The 17017-nt window shown below is 36.4% G+C and overlaps 1 protein-coding gene across 5 annotated transcripts in view; it reads right to left on the bottom strand.

Moving 5' to 3' along the window:
* Positions 1–17017, bottom strand: part of dgkg (diacylglycerol kinase, gamma) — a 147895-nt gene that overhangs the window by 94664 nt on the left and 36214 nt on the right. For 4 of the 5 annotated variants that reach the window (XM_073855121.1, XM_073855122.1, XM_073855120.1 and 1 more), the window contains exon 2: positions 12187–12549. In XM_073855121.1, coding sequence (XP_073711222.1) covers positions 12187–12247 — 61 coding nt within the window. In that variant the 5' untranslated portion in view covers positions 12248–12549. Of the gene's footprint in view, positions 1–12186; positions 12550–16374; positions 16574–17017 lie in introns of those variants that run through there. The other variant, XM_073855123.1, reaches the window with a different exon arrangement.

The raw sequence follows: 17017 nt of genomic DNA, 5'->3' as shown, positions 1-17017 counted from the left end.
GCCATATGGTTTACTGGCAACCTGTAACTTTGTTAATGTTGACTAAATGTAATTTTAGCTCTAAACATGCCATCTGATGTTCTAATATATCCTTTTCATATGGCCTATTAAATCGCAAATTCACTTCCTTTTCTGCTCTTTAGCGCCATTCCAAGTATATTTACTAGCGGTTAAAGAGCACCTATTGTCCGATTAACGTTTCCTTTGGTGTGTAAGTGTGTGTTAGTACAATATGCAAAAGGTACAAACCCCAAAGTAAACGATGACGCAATGTAAATCTCTTTTCTTGGACTACAACAAATATTGGATTGTAGGCAGCAGTTTACTTCCTGGTATTGGTGATTTAGACAAGACCGACATTATCATAATCCCTCCCACTTTGTCTCACAGCCTGTAACACCTGTTAGCATTGCATTGTGAGCAGTGATGGTACTAACGGCGTTATAAATAAACGGCGTTACTAACGGCGTTATTTTTTTCAGTAACGAGTAATCAAATAAATTACTGTTTCTCCCGTTATAACGCCGTTACCGTTATTGACAATAAATGCTGCGCGTTACTATAATTAATCTCACTAAAGCGATTTTCACCAGAGTAAGTTCTCTCATGCTGACAGGCAATGTTTGTCTCTAGTGTGTGTGTGTGTGTGTTGGGGGCTGAGAGACACATAACTGATGCTGATTGGTGTGAGTGTGTGTTAGAGGGGGTGGGACAACCACATAAGCGGTGATGATTGGCTTAATTTCCACCACTAGCCAACCAGAGGCAGGCAGAGATCATATGCAAACACATGCACAGTCCGAGAAGTTCAGTGCAGTGTTGCCAACTTGGTGACTTTGTTACTAAGTTTAGCAACTTTCTAAACCCCTTTAGCGACTTTATTTACTAAAAGCGACTAGGACAAATCGAGCGATCTTTTCTGGCGTGAGACTGACGCGAGAGCATGTATCGCTCTCTCTTCTCAACGAGCAGCGGCTGATGCTGCTACCAACTCACAGGCAGCCCGGACCTTGCGCTGCAGTCCGCGAGTCCCACACCCGCAATGACAGAGCGATGATGACAAGTACAACAAACTCAAAGGTAGCAGTCGCAAACACAAAGTATAATAGCACTACTATTCCATCGTTGAGGTGAAACGCAAGAATGTTTATGTAATGTGCAACTTATGCAGAGTAAGAAAGAGCCTCTTCACGTCTGTAATTCTGATCTAATAAAGCACCCCACATCGTCACATGCTGCCACTCCTTGCGAAAATTAACCAGGGGTTTTTGTGGTAAAAGTGCAGTAACCATGGTTTTTTGGCGTATTGATTGCTATCAGTAAAACCATGGTTTTACTACAGTAACCATAGTGAATTATGGTTTGTTGTCAAAACCATGGTTATTTTGTGGTAACCATGGTTTTACTGCAGTAACCATGTTTTTTTGGTTTTAACTGTAGCAAAACCATGGTTAATTTTCGTAAGGGACAAAATTAGTGGTTTCTCTTTAGTGTCTAATTCATTCAACAACTGTTTTATTGGGGGCATCCAAGTTATTTGAAATATTTGAACTTTTTTTAAGTAACGCAATAGTTACTTTGCCTGGTAATTAGTTACTTTTATAATGATGTAACGCAGTTACTAACTCAGTTACTATTTTTTTAGAAGTAACTAGTAACTATAACTAATTACTTTTTTAAAGTAACGTTGCCAACACTGATTGTGAGCGAATCTTTCAAATATGGTAAGGAGCGTCATATTTCTAGCTGACGTCAGAAGTATTTAGGCCAATCACAACGTACAGATTAGCTGGCCATTCAGGGACACAGAGTTTTTCCAAATCTGTGCATTTCAGGAAGAGAGTGAAATCTGGAGCTACAAAAATGTAAGGTTTGTGGAAAATAATGTGTTTTTACCCATAACCACGCAAACACATTGTATTATACCAAATACAAAAAATAACCTTGTTTTTAGCAATGAAATAGGTGCCCTTTAAGTTTGCAAACTGATTACGCACCAAATAACGTGTATTTCAAAAGCTGAAAGACTTATGATGTTTATGAAGCTGATTCTAAAAATCTTTTTATAGCAAACAAATCCTAAATGTATCATTAGCCCTAATATTTTAAAGGGCTCCTATTTGGTGTCCAACACTGGAAGCATTAGAGGTTTGGTGCTATCTGACAAAATAGGCTAATGAAGCAGGGATAATAGCCGAGCTGAAAATGTCACCAAAGCTTATTAGCATTAGGACAGGAGAAATGAGTCTGCTGCCCCCGGCCTCACTTTTGTTTTCTCTAAGCCTGGAATTGATTGTTATAGACAGACTCTGAGTCATGTTTCTGACTGCTATTTTAGGGACAGAACGCGGTGCTTTCCTCACATGCAAATGCTAATCTACCTCCAGCTCTGAAAGAGGTTATTTTTGAGTCTAAAAAGCAATCACCTCCACTAATTTCTGATTGAATTTTTTTACCTCTCAGTAATATGCAGTGAAATTTCCTGATTTCTACGGTTCTTCACCCCCCTGTCTTAGGATGAATGTGGCTTAAACATTACATTACATTTATATTTTTGCATTTGGAAGACACTTTTACCCAAAGCGACTTACATTGGGAAATTTAATCCCGTCCGGATGCAAATGTCTGTGTTTGCCCGCAATATCTTTTAAAAACGCGGTTAATTTCGTGTTTTGGCCAACGTGATCTGCCGTAGGTTTTACTAATGCGTGTATATTGAGTCCCATTCATTCAGAATGTTTTTTCGCATTTGGCAAAATAAAGTAATTAAATCAAGACGAGCTGAATATCATACACTGTTAAGACTAAACACTGTAATATCATTAACATTATAAGAAACTCCATTCCAAGTTGTTCAACTCCGGAATGGTAATGTTAATTAATAAAGATATTACATTTTATAAATCATTATTTCTTAATTTCTTTGTGTTTGTTATAAGCAGACAGTTATATAAAACACGTAGGCTAACGTTACTTTAGAATGATTTGTATATTTTATTTTGATTTGTTAAAATTAAATTAATAAATTACATGTTCTGTCATAATTTTACATTTAAAGCAAAATATTTAACATTACAAACACGCGTATCCAGAGCACGTGTTACTGCAACGCCCAAATGCATGAAACAGACCCTTCCATTTCTGGAATAGCCTGGATCATTTTAATCCCGTCCGAATCGGTACATAAAATCACAGACGTCCTGGGGGACAAGTTGAAACTCAAACGTCGTTTGGAAAACTAATCCCGTCCGAATAGTGCTATTGTTTGAGATGTCTTTGTTACGACAACTTGACATAAACCAATACAACATAACTTGTCATATATCTGTCATAAACATGACATAACAGAATAATTATCAAACTTAAGAAACTACCTAACTTTATGGGTTAAATTACATTAAACTCTTATTTATGTAATTGTGTTAATATAACAGCATTATGAATATTTTTCTTGACCTCAACTACAGTAGTAGTACACAGTTTTAAAATGTCAATAAGTGTTAATACTGAGTCAAATGATTTAAAATACCTTAACAAAATGCAACAGACAAAGCTAAAATTTATACTTAAAGGGATACTTCACCGATTTAGCATTCAGCTTTGTATCTGTAGAAACCCGGCAGTATTACTGAATGACCATGTTTCCCTCCCTCATTTCCCCCTGAGAGGAGAGATATCTGCATTTTGGTTCTGCAAAAAAGTCCTCCGATGATGTAATATGACGATTTTTGCATCATCGGAGGACTTTTTTGCAGAACCAAAATGCAGATATCTCTCCTCTCAGGGGGAAATGATGGAGGGAAACATGGTCATTCAGTAATACTGCCGGGTTTCTACAGATACAAACCTGAATGCTAAATCGGTGAAGTATCCCTTTAAGTTTATGTATGTGCACAATACATAAAAAACTGACAACTAACAAAACGTGTTCTTCCTCACACAGAGAATTCTGAAAGTTTCTGACATAGAAGAAAAAACCTACAAAACATTTAATTAAATTAACAAATTAATTTAGTAGGGGTGTGCATTGGCACTGCTCTCACAATTCGATTCAATTACGATTCACCAGGTAACGATTCAATTCAATCCGATTTTACAATGCATCAGAATTCTACTGTACACAACAAGGCAAAATTTTAATCAGTCAAATGCAACTATTCCCAACAAAAACGGAAGCTTAGCAGCTTTAAGACAATGACAATTATATACCTGAGATGAAAATTTACACACTAGGGTTGCCGCGGTGACAGAATTTTCCCACCGGTTAATCGGCGAGTCACAAACCCGGTGATCCCGGTATCACCGGGTGGGAGGGGCTTATAAATGGGCATGCAGACGTGCACATTTTTCTTTCACTTTTGAATTACGCAACTGTTTAAATGCAGTGCTTGCGTACGCTGCGTTAAATCGCGTATGAATTTGCGTGCAATGCGAGTGCAGCAGCTGATTTAATTAAGTGCTTGAGTCAGTGTGCGCAGGTAATTCTCAAAAAACCCGCCAGTCCCAAGCAGAGCAACCGGCTACTTCTCCATAAAGCGCTGCTTGAATGATGGGTTTATTATTTTTCTAGATGAAAAACACAACAACAAAACAATTTCGCTTATATTAAACATCATATATGTATATTATACAACCCAGTATCACGAAATTGCGTGACTATTTCACGCATGGACCAGCGTGACAATGTCACGCTTTGCCGCGTTTGAGCGTGTGCATGTCACGCTTTCTGTTTGTGTCGCTGTCACGTATTGGTTACTCAACTTTTTTGTCCTAATTTCTTACCATTGTCGCTTCGGTTTAGGGCCAGATTTACATAAAATGACACCCTTACCTAAACAAACTCTAACCCCAACGTCAGGTGACAATTGGTTAAAGTTTAGAAAATATAAAAGAATAAGTATTGTATCTTTTTATTTTATAAACCAATACTTAAAGTGACAAATACTTAAAGTGACATATAACACAAGCACCAAATCTGGCCCTAAACCGAGGCGACAATGGTTTGAAAATAGGACAAAAAAGTTGAGTAACCAATACGTGACAGCGACACAAACAGAAAGCGTGACATGCACACGCTCAAACGCGGCAAAGCGTGACATTGTCACGCTGGTCCATGCGTGAAATAGTCACGCAATGTCGTGATATAGGGTTGCATTATAACATAAACGAGTAAGCACGCGGCTTCTGCCATTGTCTGGTCAGTCAGCTCGTCTCTTACACTCAGGAATAAATGAAATCTGACACCTGCTGCTCTGTGATGTGACGTGCGTTCAGCTCCGCTGAATTCAGGCAGCAGATACACTTTCAGTTCTTAGTGCGTTTGCCCTCTCTAACGAAACTAAATGATTTAATTACACGAACATATCAAAACGACGGCGAAAGACGGTGTCGCGGTGGGCAAGTAATCTAACCGGTGAGAGGCTGGAGCACCGGTTATCACCGTTTCACCGACTATCGCGGCAAGCCTATTACACACAGCGTAAGTCTTGTCTAGTTTTCCATTAACTTCGTAGAATCCGAAATGTGCCCATATGTCTACTTTCCATGGAAAAGGCTGCGTTTTTATTTACCCGTCTATCACTGTCATCTCTCTCCGCCTCAGCCATCTTGATTGTTGTTGTTATGCCCCCGGAAGTAATTGAAACTTCACAACTTTATTGTCCACTCGAGGCCAGAAAATAAACAGTGACATAATCGATTATGGCACTTTGCTGCATCGATGCTGAATCATGCATGTGCGCATTGCGATGCATTGCCGAATCGATTATTGTTGACACCCCTATAATTTACTGTAATTAACTGTTTTTGCAGCGATATGGGCCCAACGCGGCATGATTTATCCCATTAGTGTACTGTTTTCTTTTAATTTTTGGTTAATCGGTCTCCAAATGCAATAAAATATAATTTTATCAATTTTAATTATGATTATTATTATTATTGGATGATTGATTTTATTTCTTAAACACATGGAGGAAGCTTAAAAAACATTATGAATTCAAGAATATTCATGACATTGTTATAAAACTGTTTGACAGAATATTAACACTTAATGACATTTTAACACCAAATTATATTTGTCCACTGTTAGTTGAGGTCAAGAAAAATATTCATGATGCTGTTATTTGACAGAGTATTAACACTTAATGACATTTTAATGACAAATTCAATTTGTATCACTGGTAAAAAGTGGTCAGTTATGTTGTCTTGGTAATGTCAAGTTGACATGACATCTCAAACAATGTTATCTTTACATGCATAACGTGCATAAAAGTCTCCTTTATGTTTATGACACATTTCATGTCATGATTATGAAGGTGTCATGTCAATTTTATGAACACCCCTTTAAGTAAAGTGTTGCCAAGTATCCTTTTTATATCTATACTGTATATGAAGAGTTTGGTTCCTAAAACAAGATAACGATTTAAACATTTTTGTCAAAACAAGTTTTAAAGTGTTTTATTGTGTTACTTAGCTGTATTTTATTTGTTATGAAGGCTCATATTAAAATAAACCAACTGAAGTTTGATTGATATTAATAGGAATGCACAATCAAAAAATATGTTATTTGAAAAATATTAAAAACGGAGGTTACCTCATTTCAAAACCAAACTCTTCATATATACTACAGTATATATACTATACTCAAAAGCATTGAAACACTTCACTAAAATGATAATGAAGATCTTAAAAATCATTGAATCTAAAGGTGTATGGTTAAACTACCCAGTCTCACAAAATTATGTACCTATAGTCACGTTATTTTTTAATTCTTTTTTGTGAAACTGTCAAGAATTTCCGCATTTTTTCGTGATTGTATCACGAATTTCTGTTTATCTGTCATTGTCACGTATTGGTTACTCAACTGCTTTTTCCTAATTTCAAACTATTTTTGCTTCGGTTTAGGGTTAGATTTGGTGTTTGCGTTAGGATGTCACTTTAAGTATTGGTTTATACTATTTTTTCTGATTTTTTTATTTACATTTTCTAAATTTTAAAACACTGTCGCCTGGCATTAGGGTTAGAGTTGGGTTTGGGTAAGGATGTAATTTTATGGAAATCTAACCCTAAACCGAAGCGATAATGGTAAGAAAATAGGACAAAACAGTTGAGTAACCAATACGTGACAATGACACATTAATAGAAATTTGTGATACGATCACGAAAAAACGCGGAAATTCATGCCATTATCACATAAAAGAATAAAAAATACGTGACTATAGGTATGTAATTTCGAGTGACTGGGCTGGGTTAAATGCTTAAAATTAATTTTGTAGACAAAAATATACCTTTGCCAAACATATTAATTTCTGTTATTGGAAAACAAATGTTTAATTTTAAAATATTATTTTTGACATAGATGAATTAGACTAAATATTGAAGGAAAAGCAGCCAATAAGAGATTAAATGTGAAACTCTTCGATACTCTTTAAAAATTTATCCTAAATTAAAACTTCTTTGTCAAGACTTGCATACGGTTTGTGTCTGCATGCTATATTTACATTACACAGAAAAATAAAAGCATATAGGTTTGGAATGAATTAATGATGATGATGATTTTTTAAGTGATTAAGTGATTGGATGTTAGGCTTTCAAATCATGCGCAACAATGTATAAGTCAGTACCCAGAGTTCTTAGTAGCCAAAGGAAAAATAAATGTGACAGAAACTTGTGATTGAAAACTAAACTTCACCCACTTTCTTATCTAGTCTTCCCTTAAGAGACAAAAACCCATAATAAAGCAATCTGGAGTTGTTTGTGGTAGGAAAAACACCACCAATCTTTCATTATTAATCAATGGTATCTGAGCCGTTTGTGTAGTTTCAGATCATAATTAATTTTACACATGCAGCTTGATGTCAAGAGCCCAGACACACAGGTGTACACTGTAGGTGTATAAAATCGCAGGTTTTTAGACCGTGACAGTCTGACACCCATCCACTCCGGCTCATCGCCCCCGATCAACTGTATGTTACACATAAGAGACTCGTCAATGATTTAAAAACTGACACCAAACCCTCAGCTCTTTGTGGGCAGTGAGAACATCCTGTACCAGACCTCTGTGTCAGTGTTTTGGGGACCTGTGAAAGTGAGTGGAGTTTCAATTGGCACCTCATTACAGAGAGATGACAAATGTATTCCACTGCCGTTGAATCAAAACGCTAACTGTCCTTAAACACATGAACCTACACATTGTTCAAACAGAGGGAAGCATATACACATACACACTTATCTGGAGGATAGACTTATGCTCCATGACGATATGGGACGAAAGGACACAGAGTATTCTTTAAACACCACTCTGAATTGATACAAAAATTCTGGCTTACGCTAATGTTAAAATCTGTGCTATAGCAATTCATCTATAACTAAATCTCTCACCTGCTGAATTCTTAATGCAAATGTGTCTAATTTTCCAGAATAGACTCCACATAATGTATTTGCTATTTTTAAAGACATTATACCTTAAATATGCCATGTTGGCAGGATTCAAGGTGAGAGAGCACTTCTGACTGATTATTCAATTCTTCCTAAGGATTTTTAATCAAATCTGTTACCTGGGGTCACACCCCAGAAAAGAAAAGTAATTATCCTGACTTTATGAGTATTTAGATTTATTACCAGCATCCCGCAAGCCAATTAACCTCACAAATCATGAAAAGACGCCATCTCTAGAAACACGTAATTTTAAGGTAATTTTCAGGTAATTTCGGGTAACCTTATAAAATGAAACAATGGATTCATATTATGGCTGTGTAAGACTGTGTAGATAATCACACAACACCAGAGGTTTCTTTTTAGTGTGTAAAGTTTTTATAATTTAAAAACACTTGAGCACACATATAAGACGTCTGTCTTATAAACATCACCTAAAAAGGAAAATGAGCTCAGAGATGAGACAAAATAAACGCGACAGGAGAGCTGTTTAATTTGATGTCGGATTCATAATTGTTTATTCGTACTAACCAGAGATAATGTCTGCCTATGAAAAAAATCTTTATTAATCCAAATAAAAAACATTCAGTTTGATTTCACTTTAAGAAAAAGACACTTTTACTTAAAGTGGAATTAAACTTTAGACATAAAATGTCTGTTATCACGAGTAATTTATTTCCATTTTGCATTTTACATGAGAATTTTTTTTTTTGCACGATTTCGGTTATTATATTGATAATTTGTTGAAGCGGAATTTTCGTAACGGTCTTTGATGGACACAATTAACCAGAATGCACTGCGCGAAACCGGGTCATTAGCTCCACCCACTAATGACCGATGCAGCCTTCAGGTTTGTTTGACTTCATGCAGCGCCGCAAGAACCGACAGCAGGATGACATCAAGGTTCCGCGAGAGCGATTTAAAAGCAAATTCCTCTGTATGATTTCGCGAATCGCTCTCGCGGTAATTTGACGTCATCAGGCTGTCTATTCTTGCGGCGCCGCATGAAGTTCAACAAGCCTAATAACTTCTTTTACCGCTCAACCTGCTCTCAAATCAACTCAAGTCAACTTGAAGTTAGCCGTCAGACGAACCTAACCAAAGAGTAACTTCGCTTTAACCATCTCTGAAGGGGAAATCACAAAAACCCTCGATAAAAGATGACTAGAACCTCTACAGTATGTGGATGTAAGGACAACAAATTCAGACCACCGGGAGTTTTTACATCAACGTGACCTTCAGCTGACACAAAGATATATACACTAGATGTCGCCTTGGGGCTCTGAGCATGCGTCAAAACCGCCGCCATCTTGGAACACGGGTCTTGTCATAGGAAGTAATTAGGTAAAGCTGCTATCTCCGCCTGTACTTCGAATTCATGAACGATGCCGGACTTTGTGCTGCGCATGGATGAAAGGGCTACTAGCACTATGCATTACAGTTAGAAAAAGTAAATTTTCATAAAATCAAAACTTTTATTTTTTCCTGTACTAAATGCTAAATACATGTCTGACTGTTGAAACGAACCCAAAGAAAACCAAGAAAATCTGGTTCATGACGATTTATGGTGATTTTATTTCTGTTACACTATTGCCTACAATGACGCTGATGCGGGATTCCCCTGTTTCAAGATGGCGGCTCAGTTTGACGCATTCGGGCCAATGAACTGCCGTAGCCAAGGCGACATCTGGTGTACATATCTATGCAGCTGACACAGCACTAACAGATTACTCGAAAATTTGAATATGCAGCCGGCACTTTCGTCAGGAAGATTTCGAGTACTGTTTTCAGCACCGTTTTTCCGCGGACTCAGGTAATGTAAAATTGTAAAAATATCTAAAACATCATTTGGCTTAGTTGTTGCTTGATTTGTGTAACTACGGTAAACATACTACGTAGAAAGTTATTATAATGTTGTTGTTATTATGAACACGAGCAAAGCAAGCTAACGTTAGCTCATCCTGTGCAGCTGTCAATCAAAAAAGTCATTATCTACTGTCAATCATCTCGCCTCAAGACCCGCCCCCATTTAGAACGTTCAGAATTATGTAGTTGTGCATTTTTCTTCCGGTGATTTGACGACCCGTCAAATCACCGTTACTGTAGCAATTAAAAGCTTTAATTTTTGATATGGAGTTAGTTCTTTGATGGCAGCAAAATCAACATATATTTCATGAAATATAGTGTTGGAGCATAATGTTGTTTTAGGGTGGACTTCCGCTTTAAATACACACTTGTCCTTTATGTAAGCTACGAGAGGCTGTGCTGTATCGAGAATAAGTAAAGGCTGAAGGGCGTTGTTAGGCACGACTCAGGTCCCACCATGCAAGCGTATTCTCCCCGTCAAATTTGTTTGTTTTATAGATCATAACCTTTGCGTAGGAACTGGCGTACGCACATTTCCAGACCTCTTTTGTGCGTATGCAAGCTTTATAAATGAGACCCCTGGTCAGCCTGATCTCACGAGAATTTGTACATTTTAACGAGTTGGCTAAATAGTATTAATTCATACAAAGTTATTTGTGCAAAAACGTATGATTCTCATGAAAAAAAAACCAACAACGAAAACCAACCCCTAACAACGCACCTAACCCCAACGTCACAGGGGTCAAGGCAAATTGTACAAAAACGTACGAATGTGGTCGTATGAATTAATACGAATTAGCCAACTTGTAAATATGTACAAATTCCAGTGAGATAGCGTTGATCTGTTTTGGGTATTAACTTTTTTTTTATATTTTCCACTGTGTTCAGCAAAACAAAGTACTTTATACAAATTTGAAACAACTTGTGGGTGAGTAATTGATGACAAAATTTAAATTTTTGGGTGAACTATCCCTTTAAATGTACTAAAATTGTATATTTTAATAAAAAAGAATTTGTTGAAAAAGTCAATGATTTAGCCAAGTCAGCTACCTTAGCACAAACTAAACCGAACAGAGGTTACCCTCCAGTTTATTAATGTAGCAGGTAAGACAAACACACAGGTCCCTACTGACCAGACGAAGTAAACTCCAGACTATGTGCATGAATATGTGATGCTAAAACCAGCGCTTTAACATCAGATGAGTCAGAGTTACTGGAAGACAATGTAATAATAGACATGTGCTAAATTAATACCTGACCCCGGCATAGCATCAGATTTCACCTTTATCATCAAATCAATACAGCATAAACATCCCACACTCCCTAAAACTGTCAAATTACAGTTCCCTTGTAAAAAATGATGTACATTTATAAGCAAAGCCATAACTTTTTAATATCCTATATTAAAAAACTCACATGCCTGTTTAGCTTATAAAGTGGTCTACATCAATAACCACATTAAATGTCGCTAATCAATAAAGACTCAGAGAGCACGGGCAGTATATCGATATATTACGTCAATATACTGTAGCCTACATTACCAGCACTGCTTCCTAGTCCAGAGGGTCAACCTCAAAATGTTTGCACAATATTATTTTGAGTGAAACTTTGCTTTAAACAGATGAATTGACAGGTACATTTAGCAAAAAGCAACTTAAGCTGCAGCTAAATAGGCCGATGAATCCACCCATCCATTCTTGCACCCAAAAATCAATGCCAATCAACCAGCCAGTTGGTGTGAGGTAAAATTTCCAGTGTAAGTGGGTGTTCCTGCCCAAAATAAACTTCATTGTAAACCAAACCTCACAGCATTTAGTCTTGGCTATGCAAGACTGGTTTGAGGTCAGAGATGAGAGTTTTCGTTCCCCTGACTATTCAGATACTCACACTCACTGTACTGCTGCAGCTGCGTGAACTCGGCTGGGCTCAGGCACACCCAGTCTCCCATCTCATTGGTCAGACCGCTTACGGCGAGTAGGGAGGGATGAAGATGATTATCCTCAGGTGAAGTAAGAGATGGAGACGATGATATCTGGCATGATCATAGCTCCTTTTCTTAAGACCAGATGGCAAAAAGGCGTCCCCGGTACGGAGCGGCAGAACAAAGAAGGGACGGAAGGATGAGAAGAGAGCAAAGGTGAGGTGCTTGCCGCGCCACTGGCAGGAGTTGTGTTTTGAGAAGCAATGCAATGGGGAGGTGACAGGTGCACACGGAAGATCACAGCAAGTTCAGACGATGACCTATGTGACCTAGAGAGAGAGAGAAAATTAAAATAGTATTAGTGATGTCTCACAGCTGACACCAGATCAGAGATTATTGACTGCATCATGTCATGCATAAGCACTGTTCTCAGACAATGGTTATACTGTAATAAAACACAACTCAATACAGTAATCTAAGTCTCGACATTGTACAGGTATTAATCTTTTAAACAAGTCTGATCTTTTTATTATATAGGCCAGTGATTCCCAAATTTTTTACAAAAATCTGCATACTTTTTATGCTGGACTCACACACATACAGGCTATGATATAGCACATAATGTACAATATTTTGTACATGCCACCCTATAGAAAATAATCTAATTATAAGATTAAGAGCACGAAAATTTGATTTCACTCATTAATTTAACTTTAATTTCAGTCTTTGACATGACCTTACTAAATATATCAAGGTTGTATTTTCACATAATTTTCTTTACATTATGTAGGATGATAAACAGTTAAGCACTAAAAATGACTTCAGCTTTTTTATTAATAAATAAAAAAATTACACTCTTATATAAGACAAGTTATATCACAAAAATAATTTTAAAGTTATAAGAATAAATAAGAATAAAAGCTTTATTTACTATATAAGTGGGAATTAAAAAGGGTGTCTTACATTATTTTGCAGTGTTTCCTTGTATAGGAAAAAGTTATTTTCTACACACAGTCTATGTCCGTATTTATTATTCATGCTGGTAAGTGCATGAGATCTTGCTTTCACAAAGGTACATATTGCCAGAGGCAGTAATGTCTTAACAGTGTGCTTGTCAATGCAGAATACAAGTCAATTTTCAATTGTAGAAACGCTTGTTGGAATTTCAGCTAGACTCTACAGTAAAGTATTTATGCAAATGCAGAATACACATTTACATTTATGAATTTGGCAGATACTTATACAAGCTATACATTTTACGTGTGTACCCTGTCTATGATCTTATGTGCTGCTAATCTACAATAGTGCTCTATTTACCTACAAGAATGCTCAAGGAAGATAGAAAGCACACTCATGCTTTATGTGTAGACCGCTTCATCGGACCCAAGTGCGGTCACGGGATTGCACATCTGGTCAGAACTTTACTTTCGGTTTTTGTTTGTTTATTGGTCTGAATAGTTGCTAAACTGAACTCTTAAACAAATACCTCGTCAAAAATAACTAATATTTTGGTTTCCTAGGTAATCTATGTGTTGTTTATTTTGCTTGTTATATAAATAAACTACTTTAAAAGGACTTATGAGTTGTTATTTATTATTATTACTATTATTATTATTATTATGCTTGATTCCGATTGGTCAGTTGAGACATTTGCAGGTTCGTTCTTTTCAAATAATAACCGCTCCAAAGTAATAACGCATAGCCGGTACTACTTGTACGAGTAAAATCGCTCCGCACCAATAAAGATCAATAAAGATTACTACCGGCTGCCTCTACATTATCCCTTACTTAGTTTACCGGAAGTTACGTGATGATCACAAAAGCCGCTTGTTTATGTTGTTACAGCTAAACCCGTCTATACTTAGATATATTGCATTTGTTGGCCAATTGGTTATTTTGCATTGACAAAAGCATTGTTCTGTTCATCATAATTTACGGTATTTAGGCTTTGTTAGTTGTTAAACAAGAAGAATTCAACCTCATTAAAGTTCAAAAGATCCACTCAGTTTGTAAATTTTTTTTTATTATTCACAAATTATTTTAATTTATTCACTTTTTAATAGACCTCATGGGATAGAAAATTGCCCAATTAATGCATATTGAGAATTTTTTTCTTAATATTTGGGTATTAAACATAGAAACGATTATTAAAGCTAAATTAACATTTATTTTCAATTTTCATTTATGCAATATTCTCTTAATTAAAAAAATTGTAATGAGATAAAAGTTGTAATGAGGTAATTTACTGCTTCTTTAATCCAGCAAAAGATTATAGATAAAATGTAGGCAATTAATGGCAAAACCAATATTTAATTCCTTCCTTAATATTAATAAATACATTCCATAAAGTTGCTTTACTCTGTATAAGGTTGTTTCCCTTTATTAAAGATAAAGTTAAAAATATATTACTAGACTAAAAAAGATTTATGTGTGCTCTTGCGGTGCTAAGGTGTCGTGCACCAACCGGTCTGTGTGTCGCTGTGTGGGCTTGAGGGTATTTATCTTCCTAAGGAACACAATGCCAATCACGCCGACGTGACGCAACCAGAGAATCTATCGGACAAGCAAAAATATTTATCAGCCGTTGCTGATAACAAACATATGTCCAAATATCGGCAGATGCAGCAGCAAACAGAAATGGAGTCTTCTGAAAGGAAAATTCATATACAAAACAATGGTTGATGGTTCTGTCGAAAATGTAAAAACAGGCTGGTGTAAGCATACACTTGCATAAAGCATCTATATTTGTTTGTCCACACCCATGGTGATTAGAGTATTAAAAACTTGAAAAGTGTTAAATTAAGGCTAATTTATAACAGATAAAAATTTGCGATTAAGTTGCGATTAATCGTGAGTTAACTCATGACAATCATGCGATTAAACTAGAATAAATATTTTAATCGATTGACAGCCCTAAAATAATGTGTGAAAATTAAATTAAAACAAAACAAAACCTTTTTTCAAGTGTAAGTGATACAATAGGAAACATGTACGTATTAGCCTATAGGTTAAATTGTACTTATTTAACAATACCTATAGTAATTGTGTTCATGGATGCTAGTACGTCATGGGTAAATATATTATTTATATTTATGCATTTGGCAGAAGCTCTTTTATCCAGAGCGACTTACGGTGCATTACAAGCTATGCATTTTTATCAGTACTTGAGCTCCTTGGTTTCAAACCCATGACCTTTTGCACCGTTAATGCAATGCTCTACCACTAAGCTATAAGGGAACCAGCCCATTCTAACCAAAATGCGTACAAAGAATAGCAGTGTGATTATCGTGCAATAGATACGTCAAATTCCAATTTTGCGTGCATATGACACGCCAGTCCTTCCCGTTCACTTAAATCTTTTCGTGTCAATGTATTTATTGGTTTCTCATTTGTTTTCTGTTTTTTTACCCTTGTCGCTTGGGTTTTAGGTTAGAGCAACTTTTTTTAACATAAAATGACATCCTAACCCAAAGCCCGATTCTAACCCCAACTCCAAGCGACCATGATTTAAAAATAGACAAAACATGGAGAAACCTATATTAAATGACATCCTAAAGCAAAACCCAAATCCATCCCTGAACCCAAGCGAAAATGGTTTAAAAAACAAAATCCAATAAATAAAACATCACGAAAAGATGCGCCATATAAGTGAACAGGAAGGACTGGCGTGCCATATGCACGCAAAATTGGAATTTGCCGTATCTATTGCACGATAATCACAATGCGTGTCATTTGTGCGCATTTGGTGAAAATGGGTTGACAGGAACACATGAACAAATGAAAGGTCACATGACAATAAAAGCCTGGCGACTATAGCATGTCTGTAATGTATACACACTGACCCACACATACAGTACTATACCGTTAAAACAGTTGATAAAATGATATTTATATTGATTTAGTACGGTTTCGAATCCAGAGTTAGACAGCCTCATTATTATGATCTCAGATTTGGGTTGTCCAGTTAACATAGAGCCCTGCCTAAAATTTGATTCATACCTCTTTTGAGAGAGTTTAAAAGCAATCATATACCTTGTTCTTTTGTTTTTGACAAGTCTGCATGCTGTATTTACGTTCAACAGGAAATTTTGTCTGGCCCAGTTAAAAACAGCATAGCTGTTAGTTCAAAGAGCTACTCTCAGCAAATGACTCACATGGGCTTGGCCTGCTTCTCTGCTCAGCACACTGCACCAATCAATGTCTCTCTCTCTTTCTGTCTGCCATTCTGTCTCTCTATTGCTCGATCTCGTATCTCGCTCCCTGTGCGGACATTCTCATTGAGTTTGAGTGGATAGAAAAATCAACAGCAGTTAGCCAGCACATCCAAGGGAAGAACCTGACATAAAATCTCTAGCGGGATCCAAAGCATGAAAAACTGCTGTGATGAGAAGAGAAAAAGACAAAAATAAAAAGACAAATCAATGGAGTTGATAAAGCTACCATGAGTTACAGCATGCTAGTGAGTAAGCTGTAAGTGTTGTTGAAAGGAGCTTAAACTTAATAAAACAAGAAGTGTTTTTTGTCTACATTTCCTCAATAAAACTCAACAGATGTTGAGAGACAGAGAGAGCAATGTGAACATAGACCTACCGATTGAATTTTTTATAATATGCAAGGGCTATACAGTCAATGCAAAAGTTTGGGCACCCCTGACAATTTCCATGATTTTCATTTATAAATATTTGGGTGTTTGGATCAGCAATTTCATTTTGATCTATCAAATAACTGAAGGACACAGTTATATTTCAGTAGTAAAATGAGATTTATTGGATTAACAGAAAATGTGCAATATGCATC

This window comes from Misgurnus anguillicaudatus, chromosome 17 (assembly GCF_027580225.2).
Source record: "Misgurnus anguillicaudatus chromosome 17, ASM2758022v2, whole genome shotgun sequence".
In the NCBI taxonomy this organism is placed as follows: domain Eukaryota; kingdom Metazoa; phylum Chordata; class Actinopteri; order Cypriniformes; family Cobitidae; genus Misgurnus; species Misgurnus anguillicaudatus.
Note: the sequence above shows the minus strand (reverse complement) of the source record. Positions and strands in the feature narration are given on the sequence as shown.